Below are 19,247 nucleotides of genomic sequence, written 5' to 3'. Positions count from 1 at the left end.
TCGTCTCACTGGAATCATACAGTGTTTCCAAACCAAACTATCAGATATGTAATTAATTCAGAAAGGCTAGTTCAGAAGGCTAAACTTTTCTACCACTGCTTAGTATCTCAGTAAACAACCCTGCTCAAATCTTCGTTTTAGGATTGGTTCCTCTGAGAATATCTAGGATCCTCTAGGGTGTTGGAGGGAGAGGCATTCTCAATCAATTTTGGATGATAACATATGTATTTCTGCTTGTCCTTCAAGCAGAAATATTCATATTCATAGACTTCCTTCCCTTCCATTTTGTAAGTCTGCCATAGAATTTCAACTTGACTTGGGTAACTTGGCTTCAAAATGTTCCACTGACTAGGGGATTATTTGGTTGGCAATGGACTGTTAATCCAATTAAATAATAGCAGCTGGTAGTTCCTTTCCAATGTGGCTAGATGAGACATCTGGGTGAGGTATGTCTACTTAATTATTTACAAAATGAGCCCAATCCAGAGAAAGGGGTAGGTGTTATCATGGTTTTTGCATCTTATTTTAACTGATAACTTATCTTCAAGTCATCTTTTAATGTGAACATATCAAATAATTCAAGCAAATGTTACAAAATATATGTTTTAAAAGTATTACCCTAGGCCAGGCGTGGTGGCTTACGCCTGTAATCCTAGCACTTTGGGAAGTCAAGGTGGGCAGATCACCTGAGGTCAGGAGTTTGAGAGCAGCCTGGCCAACATGGTGAAACCCTTTTTCTACTAAAAATACAAAATTAGCCAGACGTGTTGGCGCTCACCTGTAATCACAGCTACTTGGAGGCTGAGGCAGGAGAATCGCTTGAACCTGGGAGGCGGAGGATGCAGTGAGCCTAGATTGTGCCATTGCACTCCAGCCTGGGCAAAAAGAGCAAAACTCCATCTCAAAAGAAAAAAAAAAAAAGTTAAAAAAATTACTCTATACGTAATAGTCTATATTAAATGGGCTTAAGTTCTATAGCTGCCGTTCCAAATATGGATTGATCCTTTGTGACTCAGAATATCAGAATTATGAATTCAATTAATTTATTCACCATATCTATAATTCTGCATACAAATTAAATGTTAGGAAACCCAGTAAGTTAGTAAGAACATAGAGTGTTAAACACAACGTATTTTGTTTAAGAATATAGAAACTTGGGGTTATAATTTATGTATGACCTATGTTTTTGCACAATTCTATGACTATACAGGAGATTATCTGAGTATTATATCCGACTTAGAATTTGAGAACCTTATGTTTTACTGCTGTTGCTGAAGAAAAGAAATGAAAACAGCAGACTCTTGAAGGATAGAATTAACGTGGTGTGTGCACCCTTGGAAGGGTAGCACCCTTGGTAGGATAAGCATGATCATAGGCAGAGAGAAATGATATGTTCTTGACACTAACTAGTCATGTCACCTCCTGAGTTATGCGTCACTTTTAAGTCTCAGCTTACCTATAAAATACAAGAGTTAGATTTCCATAGTTGATCTCAAAGGTGTATTCTAGTCTAGTTCTATGATCCTATGAACCATTTACAGTTTCACATTTATGGTTAGCTTTAATGAGCCTTGATATATTAGGAAAATAATATGTAGGTATGATTTTTAAAAAAATCTCGTAGAGAAAGGCTTATGGAATTATCAGTGATCTTCTTATACCTCCACCTCCACTCCCCGTAAGAAATCACTATTGCCTTCTCCTGGTGATAACCTCCATATTCTAAAAGGGAAGTGATACTTATACCTCTTTTTTTGATTGAGTGTAGATGATGACGATTTTCCTCACACTGCCCATTGCAGTTAAATCACTGTAGAGAGAGAGATCCTTGCTTGATTTCCTATAAACATTGACACCTTTGTTTCTTGTTTCATTTCCTACTGACAGTGTCTCCTGATTTTCTATTTCGAAAGATGAGAATATTCATCATTTTAAACGTAGCCTGTTTACATTTGAATTACATTAGTTACTATCTGATTATTTTCTTCAAAGGAAAGAAGTTAACATTTAGATGTTTTGGATAGTATTCCCGAATAGAATAATGGTTCTTTTGAAAACTTTATCACAACTAATTCAATGTTCATTATATGAACTATTTGTAAAACAATCTCAGAAGGTTGTCCTTGGCTTTTGTCAAGTGATTCTTTAGTTTGAACTTGCAAAACTGCAGTCTTTGCTCTTATCTTCAATTTACCTGCAAGTCTACAACTTCTTTTAAATCTCAAATACGTATTGCAAGGGAAAGCAAATAATAACAAAATAAGGCTCTTTTACTAAGCACTGTTGACAGTATCAAGAATTGTGAAGGGTCAGAGGTTTCTCTCTACTTGCCAGCTAACAAGTTAGCTTGCCACAGCTTCATGAAAACAGGCAGAAAACATGAGACATGTGGGTCAGAGACGAAGGACATTATTAGTCACAGCACAGTAAGCAACATGACTTTGATGTTCTGATCCCTACTAGGGTCCCAGTGGGGGTACAGAGGGGCAGGTTCAGGTGGATACTGCAAACAGTAAGTTTGCGTGCATCACAGCTGAGGGACCTCATGCTTAGGAAACCCCTGCCTTTTATAAGGGTTGCAAGCAAATCTGCCTAACCTTTGTCTCAAAGGGAGACATTATTTTTGTTGTACTAGATAGCAAACAAACATGCCCCTTGCCCAGGAGGGAAATGCTCTCTCAATCTTCCAAATTTTTTTTTTTTTTTTTTTTTTTGCTATAGAAACATTCTTGAAAAGATAGTCCTGAACAAAAGCCAGCACCATGCATGCCTGAAGGAATTGCAGCTACTATGTATAAAATTACTTAAACCAAGGATGCTATTACCTTCCTCATTGGCTTTTGGTAGAATTAAATGATAATACATCAAAGTGCTTACTATTGTTAGGTGTTCAATCAATGCTGGCTACTCTTATACAATAGCACATAGTCAGATGAAAGAACTTTAATACTTGAGTTTCCTGCCTCCATCATAAAAATAATATATGCTTCCTGTTTTCCTTTTAAATAGACTTTATTTTTTAGAGTAGTTTTAAGTTCACAGCAAAATTGGGAGGAAGGTACAAAGATTTCCCTGATATTCCCTGCCCTCACACATACACAGTCTTTCTTCCACACTATCCACATTCCCCAGCAGAGTGGTACATGTTACAGCTGGTACACCTGACATTGACACATCATTATTGCCCAGAGTCCATAGTTCACGTCAAGGTTCACTCGGTGTTGTATATTCTACGGGTTTGGAGAAATGGATAAAATGACATCCACCATTTGCAGTATTAACAGAGAAGAATTTCACTGCCCTAAAAGTAGTCTGTGCTTTGCTGATTCATTCCTCCCTCCCCACAACCGCTGGCAGCCTCTAATCTTTATACTGTCTTCATAGTTTTTCCCCATCTGGTGTCATACAGTTGGAGTCTTATGGTATGGACGCTTCTTTTTTAAAAACATGCAAATATTATTAAGATAAAGTCACCCACAACCTTCCTACAAAGTAGTACCTTTAACTTTTTGATTAATTTCCTAAAAATATCTTTCTAGGTATTTATTTTTTTTTTAAATTCCTTTTGTCCTTTAGAAAGTTTCATTTGTCACTAGTTTAATAACCTTCACATAAACTCTTTAAACTACTTAAGCCTGTTTAAGCTTTTTTTTTTTTTTTTTTTTTTTTGAGATGGTCTCACTTTGTCATCCAGGCTGGAGCGCAGTGGCGCGATCTCGGCTCACTGCAGCCTCAACCTCCCAGGCTCAAGCAATCTCACCACCTCAGCCTCTGCAGTTAGCTGAAACTACAGGCATGAGCCACCACATCCAGCTAATTTTGTGTATTTTTTGTAGAGACCGTTCCTACAAAATTATGTTACTGCCCAGGCTGGTCTCGAACCTCTGGGCTCACGTGATTCTCCTGCCTCGGCCTCCCAAAGTGCTGGGATTATAAGCATGAGCCACTGCGCCTGGCCTAACCATTCTTTATGTATCAGTCAGGATAGGGTAGTTTATACTGTGTCACAATAAAAAGGCTTATTTCTTATTCACACTACATGTGCATCCTGCACTGTCATGGGGTTCTCATTACGGTCACTCAAGCACAACCATCATCATGTTGTTAGGTTTGAAAAAAAATGCTCAGAAATCATGCCCAGCACATCCCATGGCTGGACCAGATCACGAGAGGCCAAAAAGAACAATCCTACCATGTGCCAGGTAGGCAGAGCTGGAAATGTTTGGTGAATAGGATTCGTGACAACCAGTTTACACTGTGGTTAGCAGAAATAAGAATCGACCTATCATTAGTCTTTTCTGCCCAGTTAAATAAGTGAAATAATTTTTTTTTAAGTTCCACGGATTAATCAAAGCAAATAAAGAGCATGAAACTACCAAAATCTTTATTTTATACCGTGGTTAACATTTTCCTCTTTGCCTATTGTGCTAAAAATACGAAGCACTTGAGTGAAGTTTATCCGAATCCTCTGGAGTATTAATCAAGAAATTTTAATATTGCTAATATCAAAATCACTTTCTTTTTCTAAGTGGGGCTGTTAAATTGAGCTAAGTGGATGCTCAAACTTATGCCCACTACACTCCTAGGCTATTCTATAGTAGTAATGTTATGAGATGAAAGGTGTAAGCAGAAAGCAGGAGAGAATAGAATCAGGTGGCAAGTACTTACACCTCTTTCCATATATATACTTACTATATACGTATATACACACACATATACATACATACTTTCTCTTTGTATATATCTACATATATCTATAGATGTTGTCACTGAAATTTTTATCCATTTAGAGAGAAATAGAATAGAAAAACTCAAATAAAAATCTAAGTGACAATGTGTTCGTTCTCAGAATCACATAGAAAAGTTGCTTAATCCACATATGTGCTTAGGACAATCTAGTTTCATCTTAGCAGTAGGCAAGTGAGAACATTTTTTTGTAAGGTCAAAGGAAAAAAACAAAAACAACTTGCCAGAATGGGGAAAATTCTGCAACTAGATCCCTTACCTTATGCTATGTAATAGCCATCAATACAACCAGGACAGATGTGAGGCAAACCACTAACTACTGTCTGGCATAAAAAGTTAAATCATGGTCAGGTGCGGTGGCTCACGCCCATAATCCCAGCACTTTGGGAGGCTGAGGCAGGCAGACCACGAGGTCAGGAGTTTGAGACCAGCCTGACCAACATGGTGAAACCCCATCTCTACTAAAAATACAAAAATTAGCTGGGCGTGGTGGCATGTGCTTGTAATCCCAGCTACTCAGGAGGCTGAGGCAGGACAATGGCGTGAACACGTGAGGTGGAGCTTGCAGTGAGCCGAGACTGCGCCACTGCACTCCAGCCTGGGCCACAGAGCGAGACTCTGCCTCAAAAAAAAAAAAAAAGTTAAATCATGATCACATTTTCCAAGGCTCCCTTCCCAAGTTACTTTCTTGCATTTCCCAATTTAGTGAACCACTTCCAAATTCAATGTATTTCGAATTGACTTACAATTCTCTTTGCCAACTGTGTTAATATTTCACCAGTTTCCTACATGTATTTCCCACGACCCCAGTGAACACTGATATTGTAACACTATGAAAGAAAGATGTTCCCTCTGTATATACCATCACTAGGGACACACAATTATTTTCAAAAGAAAGAAGACACATCTGTATTATTTAAATAACATTACAGTCAAAACTCGAACTTTAAAAATGTATTTCCAAAGTAGTTCCATTACTCACAATATAGGGAAATTATTTCTCTGAGGAAGAATGTGAGTTAAAAAGAAAACATCTTTTAGAAACATATGTGGATTGCTTTTGTCAGCTAAACTCATAATTTGCTGGGAAGTGACAGGCCATGAATACTTCATTCTCCTTTTCCTGGTGATTTTGTAAATGACTGCCTTATTTATTAATGGAAAGCAAATATGCAAAACGAAAGTATCGTCTTAAAGTAACCGCAAGTTTAAATCTGTTTTTTTTCTTTTTCCAAGGCCCAGCACCAGGTTTAAGCAGGTTAGCATACCTCAGGTAACCCTGAACAGTAAGATTCCCTCTCAGAGTGTGAAGCTGTAGGGCTGCCATTAGCAGTTGCTAATTCTAGGTTTCAAGTCCTCATTTATGAAGAATCTGATTTAGTGGCACAGAGGGCATTTTTAAAGAGGCTCCTCAGAGAATTCTGATACATAGCAAGGTGTATCAGAACAAGTGATCTACACTGTTCTTAAAACGATAGCTTTCTCCCCTAAATTATAAAGAACATTAAACATTAAGATAAGCATAGAAAAAACAGCTAAAATTCTAAAGTTTGAAGACAATATTGTACATGTCCATTTATTAATGAATGTTGATTAAAAAGATGATTTTGAAGGAAAAATGCTGCTGAGAAAGCACACACACAACTTCTGTAGAGCTGCCATACAGATAGTTGATCAGAAGTTAGGAAAACAAACCAAGGTAAACAACATATTTCTTGAGTTACTTCTAATTGCAATACCCACCTCTGCATAAGGGATTAGTAAAATTACAGTACAGATCAAGTTCCCCAAATCATTTTTAAAAGAAACGATCAATACTAAATATTAGCAGGTAAAACATCATATTTTTGTGGCTTTCGAACTTTCACACAGAGAGCTCCAAAAGAGGAAAAAAGCAAAGAAAATCAACACAATTCCTCATCAGAAGATTGCCCATATTTTCTAGTATGTACAAAACAAAGAGTATCTCATGTTCTTAATATCATCTTTCTTCCTCAAGTTTTTAGGGAATATTAAGTAAAACCAATAATCAGTGATAAGAGATGCATCACTGTGACATACTGAAATTCAATCAGGACTCATCATGCTGAGACTCTGCTGTTTTTTTCTTTGGGTCTGAAAAACTTGTATACTCTAATTATTTTAAGCATCCAAATATGATGATTCCTTTTGGGTTGAATATATCACTGTGGAAATACATCTCAAAGTAGCAATTTTTTACAACACTGATCAGAAATCCAAATGTCACTTAAAACTTAAATATATACAAAACACAGCCATATACATATCCATCTTCAGAAAATATAAAAAAGGTTAAAAAACAGATAAAATTTCAGATACAGAAAGTGCCACATCAACAGAAATTTATTTTTGTCTTTATTTTACAAAAAGACTTTAGAACACATGAGGAACACTAGATGATGACAGTGAGCAGCCTTTCCAGCCTTTGTTTCTTTCTTCTTTAAATACAGATGTTGACAGAAAAGACGGATTAGATGCAGTCCACTTTTTCCTCAGTTGGCTGATTTTTTTCAGAATTATAAACCATGAAACTAAACTGAGTAAATGTTGAAAGTTTATTACAAGCAGCACCTGGGGCCAAAAATGAAAGACGTTTGGTTAACTATAGGATGTACATACTTATAACCAATACAGATATTGCTTATTTGACTAGACACTGGCTACTGTATGCCTTATGTCTAAGTCACAGGAAGTACACTAGTGTCATCCTCCTCAGAACTAAGCAGTGAACAGTCCGTGAAAGGAACGAGGTAGCTGGTAAAATATCTTTGAACTTCAGAAAACTGGCTGATTTTTGTTATTGCTGTGGATCTACACACATGCCGTCATTGCTACTATTATTTAACTGTTCTTACATGTTTTTCTTAGGAAAAATTATTCAGGCACATCCCCCACATTTTATTTCTCTAGCCACTAGAACATTCTCATCATTCATTCATAACTCCATACCCCACCATTGCTCCCTATTCTTCTACTCTCACAGGAAGAGTCAAGAGTAATTTGTCATGACGCTTTGTCTAATCAAGTTCATCTTCTCATGCTCAAACACCTGGGGGAGGGTCCTCTTCAGTCATTAAATAGAAGAATCTAGTCAACTGTAAATTCATCCGCAATTATATAATTATCATTTTTTTCATTCTGTTAAATCCAACTTTGAGTTTTCTAATAAGGTTTATTTCTTAAGAGGGAATCAATAAAACTGCCTTATTTGATACATAAAGCTTTTCCCCTTCATAATTTTTATTGACTTTTGTGTCTTATTGCTTAAAAAAGAATAAAGCATTCTTTAAACAAGTTTTTCAAATAGAGAACTGTGGGAAGTAAAAGATCAAAGAACAATAATAAGCAGTCCAACCTAATAAGTCATATTGATCAGTAAGCTGTGTATCTTCCCCATCTGACAATTCACTAATGAGAATCAGCAGTGGCTGATCTTAAAATGCTTTGAAACTGTGATAGGCTCATACGGAAAGTAAATGAAGCGAAAGACAAGCCTCAAACAGTGCAAAAATAATTCTGCTAACCTCTTTGGTGTACTAATTAGTAATACATTTTGCTCTTTGGAGCCCCGAGAAGATCTAAATGGCTGAGGCATTTAAATAATGAATAGAAAAGAAATAGGGAAGATAATTTATCCTTGTCTATTTTTAATTAGTATAAACATTTGACTAGATTAGCCTATGTCAACACGTACTGGAGCCGAAGCTAAACTTCATTTAAGACACATGTGAAAGATAAGAACTACTAGTCAGAGACTGGGTCATAGCTACCAGCAGTCAATCAAAAGAGGCTTTTAGGTATATTTTTAATGCTGTGGGTCTTGACAGATCATCAATTAACATTTACTCAATGCCCACTTAAGGAATCTCTTTTTCTGTTCAATATAGTGTATTGTACACAACAATATTTAAAAAGTGTATGTTTGATAAATATTTGGAAGTTCACACAAATACAAAATCCAAACACAATTTACCATAACTTCCAGTCACATTGGCACATATAACAGCCCCAAAGAATTCTGGAAAATACTTCTGGATTCTTGAAATCACTTTCTGGCAAGCTATGGTTGGATCTTCTCCTCCTCTCATGTATTCTACAGCTTGGTAGCTGATTGAAACAGAGGTGAAACTTCAGTGTCACAGAATAAATACTAACTCCAAATTGGGTTAAAGTTAGGAATTAAAACCACCAAAATTGCCATGAGACAGAATACACATAAATGAACAGGAGTCGGTTACTTCTAGTAAAGCATCCACAAAGCAAGTCAACTTTGATACAGTGTCTATCTTTTCAACTAATCCACCCATGAATTTAGATATGGAATACTATTTTTGACTTTGGCTGAATAACTGTCAGTAGTAATGGCCAGAAGTCAAAAAGAATACAGATTTTCAATGAGAAAAACAGCTACAATCAAAGGGGAAAGTAATGTGCATGGGCACAACGTCTAGCTAGGGTGGTGAGCTGTACATGATGACTGCGCTTCCTACTTTTACCATCAACTATCACAGCCCTGTTACTTGGTAGCTTCACATCAATTATCTAAGTAGATCATAAGTGTTCTCATCTGGGAAGCGGGGTGAGAAATACTACTTTATTTCACAGGACTATGATTACTTAACTTGAATGACTGTCATTATCAAAATGCTGGGCAACAAGCTTGTATGCAGTTTCAAAGCAGCTCTTACACAGAAATTCAGGTTACACAACACAAACATTATGTTTTCTTTTTTTCTTGAGACAGAGTCTTACTTTTGTTGCCCAGGCTGGAGTGCAGTGGCATGATCTTGGTTCACTGCAACCTCCGTCTCCCAGGTTCAAGTGATTCTCCTACCTCGGCCTCCTGAGTAGCTGGGACTATAGACTTGTACCACCATGCCCAGCTAAATTTTTTGTATTTTTAGTAGAAACAGTCAGGAGTTCGAGACCATACTGGCCAGGCTGGTCCGAACTCCTGAACTCAGGTGATCCACCTGCCTCAATCTCCCAAAGTGCTGGGATTACAGGTGTGAGCCACTTCACCCAGCCTCAAAAATTATTTTCTATCTTAAAAGAAAAAAAATATCTTCTCCAAAGGTCTCTAAAATTCACACACTAAGAAGTGATACCTTGGTAGGAAGCGCATCAATATATCACCATTCCCAGTGGCTGCGGCTGCCCCTGCAGTATCGTCAGCATAGGCTCCAGCTCCAGGCACTGGTGAGTCTCCTACACGGCTTTGAGAGAGTATTAACAATTTAGGGGAGGAAATCGAGTGTAAAACACATTAAGTCATAAGCTGTTCCAAATAAGGGATATTTCCACTTAGCCTCTGATACCGTTTTAAGTAAATTCTTCATCAGAACAAAGAACAGGTTTTCACTAGTTTTTGAACTAAGGTTTTCACAAACCTACATTAATTATCTAAGAATTTGTTATCAGATGTGGAGTGTAAAACAGCTGAACTCACAGAAACAGCGAATAAAATGGTGGTTACTAGAGGCTGGGGGAGGTGGACCTGGCAAGATGTGGGTCAAGGACACACAATTCCAGTTAGGCAGGAGGGAAGGTTCCAGAGGCCTACTGCGGATCATGCTGACTAAGGTTAATAACAATAGAGTGCACATCTGAAAACTGCTAAGCAGATTTTTTTTTTTTTTTTTTTTTTGTGAGATGGAGTCTTGCTTTGTCATCCAGCAGGAGTACAATGGCATGATCTTGGCTCACTGCAACCTCTGCCTCCTGGGTTCAAGCGATTCTCCCTGCCTCAGTCTCCTGAGTAGTTGGGACTACAGACACGAACCACCAAACTCGGCTAATTTTTTTTTTCTTTCTTTTTTTTTTTTTTTTTTTTACTAGAGATGGGGTTTCACCACGTTGGCCAGGCTGGTCTTGAACTCCTGACCTCAGGTGATCCACCTGCTTTGGCCTCCCAAAGAGCTGGGATTACAGGCATGAGCCAACCCGCCCAGCTGAAAACTGCTAAGTAGATTTTAAGTGTTCTCGCCATAATAAAATTGGTATGTGAGATAAGAAGTTAAATAGCTTGATTTAGCCATTCTACAACATACACATACATCAAAATATCATGTTGTACACCACAAATACAGATAATTTTCATTGTCATTAAAATTAATTAATTTTTTAAAAGAACTTGTTATCAGTCAGGCATATACCAGGATGGTATAAATTTACAGTGACTATTCTATTATTACCATCCTTTATCATCTAATTTCCAGATTATTGCAACATGTTCAAAATTGGTTTCCCTTATCTACAATCTATTTCTGCTTCCTATGTAATGTGCCAAACTTCTACCAGATTTTTTTCTTGTAACAAATTTTTAATGCTTTTCTTTTTCAAAATTAAATCCAGAATGCCTTAAACTGACTTAAGACACCTTAAATCTGGCTCCAGTGTTCTCTTGCAGTCTTATCTTCCAATACCACTTCCCCTACCCCAAAAAACACACCCCCACACTCCCATACCCCTTCTTCCCTAGTCAGTGGGAGCCCTGAACACACACACACACCCCCAAACACCCACACCAGTGGGAGCCCTGAGCATGCACGCACACACACGCACACATACACACACACACACATTCTTTCCAAGCCAGTAGGGAGTTCTGAACACATACACACACATGCACCTTCTTTCCAAGTCAGTGGGAGTTCTGAATACACACACATACACACATACACACACACAACCTTCCTAGCCAGTAGGAGTGCTGAACTCAACTACCATGAGTCAGGGCTCATCTCTAAGCATCACTTTACTGGTGTTCCTAACTACCCCAGCTTAAAGCGATCACCTCTGCCACCCCTAAACCCTACAGCACTGGCTGTGACTCCCTGTCCTGTGGCACTCAGCAGACAGTACTGCATTTTCTTTCACACTCATTCATCGTAGCTGTGAGACTAGGGCTGTGCTTTGCAACCCCCATAGCACCTGGCATATATTGCTCTGCATTCAATGTATATTTGACAGCTCTGTTCTTTTGGAAACACTAACCCATGTATTTTGAATTTTATACCATTTGTAGATGTACCAGCAGCAATACGTCCTGTCTTATGGATTACAACCATGCCTAGAAGTTAAAAAAAAAAAAAAAATAAACCACTGTAGGTGTATAAAGTTTACCTCAAATATAACCAAATAATTGAGCAGGCAGTAATAACTGCTGTGGTTTGAATGTTTGTGTTTCCCCAAATTCATATCAACATCCTATTCCACAAGGTGATGGTATCAAGAGGTGAGGCCTTTGGGAGCTGATTAGGCCATGAGGACAGAATCCCCATGAATGGAATTCATGCCCTTATAAATGAGGCCCCAGAGAGCTTCCTCACCCCTTCCACCATGTGAGGACACAGCAAGAAGATGCCATCCATGAGCCAGGAAACAAGCTGTCTCCAAACTCGGAACCTGCCAGCGCCTTGATCTTGAACTTCCCAGCCTCCATAACTGTGAGAAATAAATTTCTGTTGTTTAGAAGCCACCCAGTCTGGGTATTTTGTTAATTGCCATGGTAACAGGCAATTCACATTATTCATTATTATTAACAGATGGATGGGGCCTTTAAGAGGTGATTAAGGCTAAAAGGGCTTAATGCCATTATTGCAGGGAGTGAGCTCCTGATATAAAGGATGAGTTCTACCCAACTTCCTGTCTCATTCTCTTGACTGCCACCTTGGGATGGCCCTTGCCAGATGCCAGCACCTGTTCTGGAACTTCGCAGGCTCCAGAACTGTGAGCCAAATCAACTTTTGTTTATAAATTACCCAGTCTGTGGTAGTCTGTTATAGCAGCAAAAAACAAACTAAGACAAAGACTAATGTAAATTTTTAACATTATAACTTGGGAAAAGTTATTTAAGGTCACTAAAATACAGCAACATAACACTGCCAAAAAATGAAATATCAAATAAAGATTCAAAAATCCACAAGTGACTAGTCGTTGGGTTTTAGGTGTCTTGTATAAATAATTTACCAAATTTTATACAGTTGCTAAGACAAGACTAAGCTATCCATAGAGAGGCACACTTAACTGACAGTTAAAACAATCACAATCAACTTCTGGTAGAAGAATAGGGAAGAGCTACAGGAAGATAATTAACTAAACTTTATCCATAAAAACTGCACAAAAGGCAAATTACCAATAGTGTCATGACCACGATTATCTTCTGTTTCTTTATGGATAGGAATATCCTGCTTTAAGACACCAAGTGGTTTGTAGGGTCCGCAGTATTTTGAGGGGTCTGGTATAACATTCTGTAAACAAGATTTACAGAAGTTTTACTTCTTATAAAGGGTATTTTTAGAAACTGCCAAGAAATTATGTACAATCACTAAACACTAGCAACAAATCAAGAAAAGGCATGTGGTAACTTAAAGATAAGAATTAAAAGCTAAGAAATCACTAAGTCTCATATAAAAACAGATAAGGCAAATAATTGTACTGAATATCCATTCTAGTCTAAGAATTAAATAATATAGGTGAGGTATCTATTGCATGACACAGGTCCCTAATTTGTCTCTTTATATGCCTAAAATTCTCAACACAGTAGTAGATATAAAGTGTTTTAAAATTAGACATTAATCCTTAAACAAATTATATACACACTGGACCTCTAAATTTCAGAAATTTGTTTCTTGGCAAAGAATTCTGAGATTTAAAGTAAAAGATGTTTTAAAAGCTTTTATTGTTTTTTCAAAGCTAGGTTTATGTGAATATATTCTAAGTTGTGCTTTAAGATATCTTTATAAATCTTAAAGGCTCGAGAATATAACGCAAACTCATAAATTTAGGTTGTGTATGTAGACTGATATTAAAACAAGAAACCTATTCCTATTCCTCATGTCTTACACATCAGTGCACTAAGTGCCTCCCCTAACTTCGTTTTATGATTAGCCTCTTTCAAGTGCTAACCCAAGGGACTTCTGACTTGATGGCTACTCAAAAGTAATTAGGACTTAGGGAAGAAATAGATGAGAGACTAAGATATCCCACAGAAGGACTCTGTATGGCAAAGGCAAACTGATTCATGTTAAAAGTCCCATTAAAGACAAATCATTCCACTGGTAACATACTAGACATGTAATATTATATGTTCTCAAGTCAAGAACAAGATATTGGATATACTGCACACAGATAAAATCTAAGAAATATTTTAGACTCCTAGTTTCCAAACTGATTTTTTAGACTTAGTTACAAGGAAATACAAGCAGCAGCCCTGATTGAGGCAGCCACCTCCACATGACAGAAACTTCAGTTTGAAAACTGTTGCGAGAGACCAGTAGCTCTCCATGCTGGATATGCATCCGATGCAGCTAGAGGTGTTTCAGGAATATCCATACCTACAGAGTCAACTAAACTAAAACCACTGGTTCTAATGTACAGCCAGGATGCTAACCAGCACCCTAGACAACAGGCAGGCAACAGTGAGCAGAAAGGATGTCATTTAATATCTTCAATTAACTTATTTTTTTAAATTAAATACGTGTGCATACCCTCCAATAATTTGGCTGGCAATTCCGAGCAAGCCAATCTGAATGAAGAGCTTGAGAAGCACTGGTAGATAAATCTTCATTGACAAACCCCATACTTTCGGCAAATTTGGTGGCTGGAGATTGGAAAAAAGGAAAGTATAAATTATTCGAGTATTGTCTTTTCAACAAAAATATATGTACTAGAGGCATTCTGGGTCAGCAGCATCTTAAGAGAGCTACACAAAGACTTTCGAAGGAGTATTCATACATGAACGGTTTTAAGAGACTCAATTTTTACACCTTCGATTTCCTTATGTCCTTCCTAAAACTGATCTACTTAAAGCCGTTGGGGTATGCATTACAAGAGCTCTCATTCTGGCCGGGTGCAGCCGCTCATGCCTGTCATCCTAGCACTTTGGGAAGTGGAGGCAGGTGGTCAAGAGATTGAGACCATCCTGGCCAACATGGTGAAACCCCGTCTCTACTAAAAATACAAAAATTAGCTGGGCATGGTGGTGCGTGCTTGTAATCCCAGCTACTTGGGAGGCTGAGTTAGGAGAATCACTTGAACCCAGGAAGGGAAGGTTTCAGGAAGCCGAGACCGTGCCATTGCACTCTAGCCTGGGTGACAAGAGCGAAACTCCATCTCAAAAAAAAAAAAAAAAAGAAAAAAAACAAAGGAGTTCTCTTCCCACCTCACCTCCTCCACAATTTTCCTCCTTCCACTTCACAAAAGAAAAGTCACACTTCTCACCAATACTGAGTCTCAGAATTGCACTGAAACTAGACTGCAATGCCTGCATATAAAAAAAACCTTTGAGACACCAAAGGAACAACTGAATTCCAACGAATGGGTAGCAGATCCTTTTACTTGACAGGTAGTTTCTAATTCTGTAGATGCTACAAAATTGAGGGAAGACTACTGGAGTTGTTAGATAATAGATCATAAACAATACATTTTGAGTACAGGTCACTGTATGGTTTTTGGTCTGTAACTTGGAAGGTGTTCAAATAACAGACACCGCCATAGCAAAACTTCCATTCCCTTCTTCTTAGAGATGAAGAAGTAAAGAGATTTAGAAGTTACTTATCCAGTTAAATAGATGTTAAGTAAAACAGCTGGGATTTGAACTTAGGTCTGCTTTTATCCATGATTTTGTACTATTTTTCAGTGAAAACTATAGTCAAAAGACTAGAAAAATTTTCAGTGTAGTTAAAACAATACCTGACTCTCCTACTAAAAGTGTGTGTGTTGTATGTTCCAGTACTTTCCGTGCCACACCAATAGCATTTTTAATTCGTCTAAGATCTCCTACTGCTCCTACATCCATAGTAGTGCTGCAAGAAAATAGAATGCAGTTAAGAATTAAGAAGTTTTCAGAGGTTCATACATTAAAAACATTGCTTTTCTCCAATCAACAGTGTTTTGCAGTTAAACTCCACCATCTTAACACAGAAGTGACAGCACATCCATGAAGTTCATATAGATTCCCACAATCGGACAAAATTAGGGAAAAAATAGAAAATCAACTTGCCATATAGCACAACAGCACTAAAATTCTCAGTTTCTCCAAGCTAATTTTAAATATGGCTTTTGAAAGGGGCCTGAATGCTTCAGGTCAGGCAAACCACAGGATTTGTGGACAGCAGATAAACGATTGTTTATAAGGTCAGAGACATAGTTTTTTAGCTTTGCATTCTCCCGGTTCTAAGGAGACTACCTATCTGTCCATGTGATATTTCTATTACTCTGATTTTTTTTTTTTTTTTTTAGTTGAGAGGGAAACTGTGTTTAGAAAGGTCAGGTATAATAAGCTAGGGGTTTTGACCTGTGACAAAACTCATGCATTCTTTCATCTTGCTCTCAGAAGACCACAACTCTAAATGTAACTAAGCATAATAAACAGGACCTGAATGGTGTTCTTACCCCTCCATGATCATGGCATCTAATGTGGTTTCTCCAAGTTCATCAGGACTTCCTCCAAAGCCTACAGAGCCGTCACACTGCTCTGTCTCACACATGGCACAGCCGCTCTCCACCGCATCCAGGGCAGAGCCTCCAGATGCTAATGCCCTCCACGCTGTTAATCAAATCCCAATAATGCTCGTTGATATTTATATATATATTTTAAAGCCAAATGCAACAAACCAACTCCAATTTAACAACTTTTTCGCATTTACTGAGTTAAACTGACTTTTTAACACATTAGTTTATCAAGTGCTACAAAGGAGTCAGAGTGATAAGAGGCAAAATTATTTAACTAGTTATCAGAAGAACTCAAAAACTGGCTATTGGTGCAAAGTGAAGTTTTTGTTTAAAATCAGTATCCCCTCCTTTATTTTAAAAGGTACCATCGAAACTACTAAAATGCAGTTAAATAAAAAATCCACTAAACCACAGCCTTCTTCACACATTTCTTCTGCATCATTAGATTAAAATATGCATAATTAATATGTGTCTTGAGGTAACACCTATCCCAGCAAGTCTTAATTAATACTTAACAGCAAACAATTACAACGTGGACTTCATATGGATTAGTTCATTGCGTCTTCATAACAGCTTCTGTGGTAGGTTCTGTACCATCACGACCCTCATTTTAAAGAAAAGGAAAGAGAGCCAGAGGCCAGGCAGTTAGTTTAAGGTCACACAGTTGGTAAGTAGCAGAGCCAGGATCCCATACATGTGGGGGTGTGGGGAAGGGTCTTCGATGGACAATTTCTTTCCTGGTAACAACAGAATTCCTTGAAGGGCAGGTGCTCTTGTTGGTAGACACTTTAGGCATCATTACAGCACCTACAGGCTTGAAAGTGTAGTAACGCAAGTTCCCTCTTTCAATACAGGCAGCTTACACAGAACTGTCCCCCGCCCAGGCTGCTGCACTTTCTTCTCGTCTCATTATCGCTGGGAATATCTTTCTCCCAGCCTGTTTCTTCATTTTCTCCGAATCGTATGCACTGCCTATAATTCAAAAATTTAGCTCCACCAAATTCTGGAGTCAATTCTGCCCCAGAAAGTTAATATGTTAGCAACCTCAGATGGAGGAGGAGGGGTCTGAAAAATGACTCTTCTGGTCATTAAGCAAATGAAAGAAACAAGCATAGTACAGAGGAAAATGCCAGGATAATGGTACGTAAGGGCTATTAACAAGACGCAGAGGACAGGAACCTAACTCATTCCGGGCACAAGCACGAGGGCAGTTAGATCAGACAACTCTTCCTGGAAGAGGTGATACCTTAGCTTAGCGGTTCTCAACCTGTCTGCAAATCGAAATCACCAAGGGAGCTTTCTTTAAAAAAAAACACAGTTGCCCTGGTTCCAGCAGTCAGATCACAATCACAGGAGGTGGGCGCCGCCAGGATGATTTCTGAGAAGCTCCGCAGATAGTGTTAACGTACAGCAAAGGTTGGAACCTCGAATTCTAGGTGGCAAGTAAAGCATGACAACACATGGCAAAAAAAGTAAATGGGAAAAGAGTTCGCTATGGCTGGGAAACTATTAGTCGTCTACAAAATTGCGAAGAATTGAGGGATTAGAAATGAGAGGAGGAGACGTAGCTCGCGAAAAGACTGAGTGTCAGGCAAAAAAGCGTACGTGCTACTTGAGTAAAGCATAAAGGCCATAACTATGGTCAGCAGCAGGGTGGAAAAATTACTGCGCTGCAGGAAAGGAGGACCTAAAATGCAGCAGTTGTAGGTAGGGAGGATGCAGTAAAGGCCACTTGGAAGAGACTGAGCCGCGCTGGAGACTCAGGAAGAGCTAGAGGGCGGGACCGCGAGGCCCGGCCCAGCCCGGCGCTCGTCAGTCCTCCTGGCCCGGTGACTGCAGCGGGGCGGGCTGATCCTCCCCACCCGCAAGCTCTCGCGGCGCAGCCACCCACCCAGGCCGCCAACCCGCACCTGCTTCGGTTGCATTCTTAAAAGGCCAAGTGTTGAGGACCAGGGGGAGAGGGCTGGAGCAGCGCACTAGGGCCTGGCAGAGCAGAAGCGGCACGAGAAGCAGAGGCGATTTCGACTTCCGCGCCATAGCTGAGCGCCGAGGGGACTAGCGCGAGAAAAGTCCCGGCAGCCAGCGATCGCGGAACAATTAATCCCAGGTGCCCCGCCCGCCTGGCGGCCACGCCCGCTCTCTCGGGGGTGCGCCGAGGCCTCCCTCAACTCTCGCGGGACCTGGCGTCTTTGGGCCTGGGGAAGCGGGAGCGTGGTGTTACGCGGTGCTGAGCTAGCTGTTCCCTGCGCTGAGGTGCTTGTTCCTAAGTGCTGTGCAGATTTTTAAAATAGCCAAACAAGTTGTTGCTTTTCCTGTTGTTAGATTTAGCTTGATATTGGGAAATTAATACAAAATTATTCAACTCTGGGTTGCAGGGCCCTAGGAACTTTAGCTGATTGCTGTGTACTATGGATTTGGTTCTTTTACTGTCTTTTTAATTTAAAGTTGAAGTTGAAAAGTTTGTCAAACTCAGTATATTCTTGGGGATCCCAGGCCTCGGAACTCTGCAGTAGTTATTGAGTGGAGGTGAAGCGTGTTTGCTTACGACCGGATTCATTTTAGATTTTTTTCCATTCATAGCGTCCGTCATTTTCGCACCACAACTTTTTGTACCACTTCCTCATTATAAATCCCTGAGCTGGAAGAAAACAAACGGCCTATGTACCCTCTACCTAGCACACTGAAGTGCACGTTCCTGCACCTCCAGGACAAGAAGGCTACCTCCATTCCTTTTTAAATGTATTTTTACCTTCCTGCCTGGCAACTATTAAGTGCTAAATAAATGAATAAAAGGAGGAATAGGGACTTTACGTGGGTGGTGGGGGCTCTCAGTTTTGTTGCTGGGCAGACGTGCGAACATGAACTAATAATCCCTTTGGGCGTCTGGAATGCCTGCCCATGTTGCCAAGGCAAGACACATAATCAGGTAATGTTTTAAAGGGTCTATAAATCTATACAAACTTTAAAAATATGAACTAGGCCGGGCGCGATGGCTCACGCCTGTGATCCCAGCACTTTGGGAT

The 19,247-nt window shown here is 39.1% G+C and overlaps 1 protein-coding gene across 2 annotated transcripts; it reads right to left on the bottom strand.

The window, feature by feature from the left end:
* Window positions 1-6,304: 6,304 nt before the first annotated feature.
* Window positions 6,305-18,384, bottom strand: AGA (aspartylglucosaminidase). 2 transcript variants are annotated; one of them, XM_010384067.2, is made up of 9 exons: window positions 18,135-18,384; window positions 16,165-16,318; window positions 15,463-15,575; window positions 14,259-14,371; window positions 12,905-13,019; window positions 11,764-11,839; window positions 9,876-9,983; window positions 8,741-8,874; window positions 6,305-7,338 (listed from the first exon to the last, which is right to left on the bottom strand). In XM_010384067.2, the coding sequence occupies exons 1-9, from the start codon at window positions 18,259-18,261 to the stop codon at window positions 7,238-7,240; spliced, it is 1,041 nt and encodes a 346-aa protein (XP_010382369.1). In that variant the 5' UTR covers window positions 18,262-18,384; the 3' UTR covers window positions 6,305-7,237. The 2 variants fall into 2 exon arrangements, with proteins under 2 accessions (XP_010382369.1, XP_010382370.1); XM_010384068.2 differs by having other exon boundaries at window positions 9,876-9,975; window positions 11,786-11,839.
* Between the last annotated feature and the right edge of the window lie 863 nt (window positions 18,385-19,247).

This window comes from Rhinopithecus roxellana, chromosome 2 (assembly GCF_007565055.1).
Source record: "Rhinopithecus roxellana isolate Shanxi Qingling chromosome 2, ASM756505v1, whole genome shotgun sequence".
In the NCBI taxonomy this organism is placed as follows: domain Eukaryota; kingdom Metazoa; phylum Chordata; class Mammalia; order Primates; family Cercopithecidae; genus Rhinopithecus; species Rhinopithecus roxellana.
The sequence above is the reverse complement of the archived record's forward strand: the minus strand, read 5'-3'. Positions and strand labels throughout refer to the sequence as shown.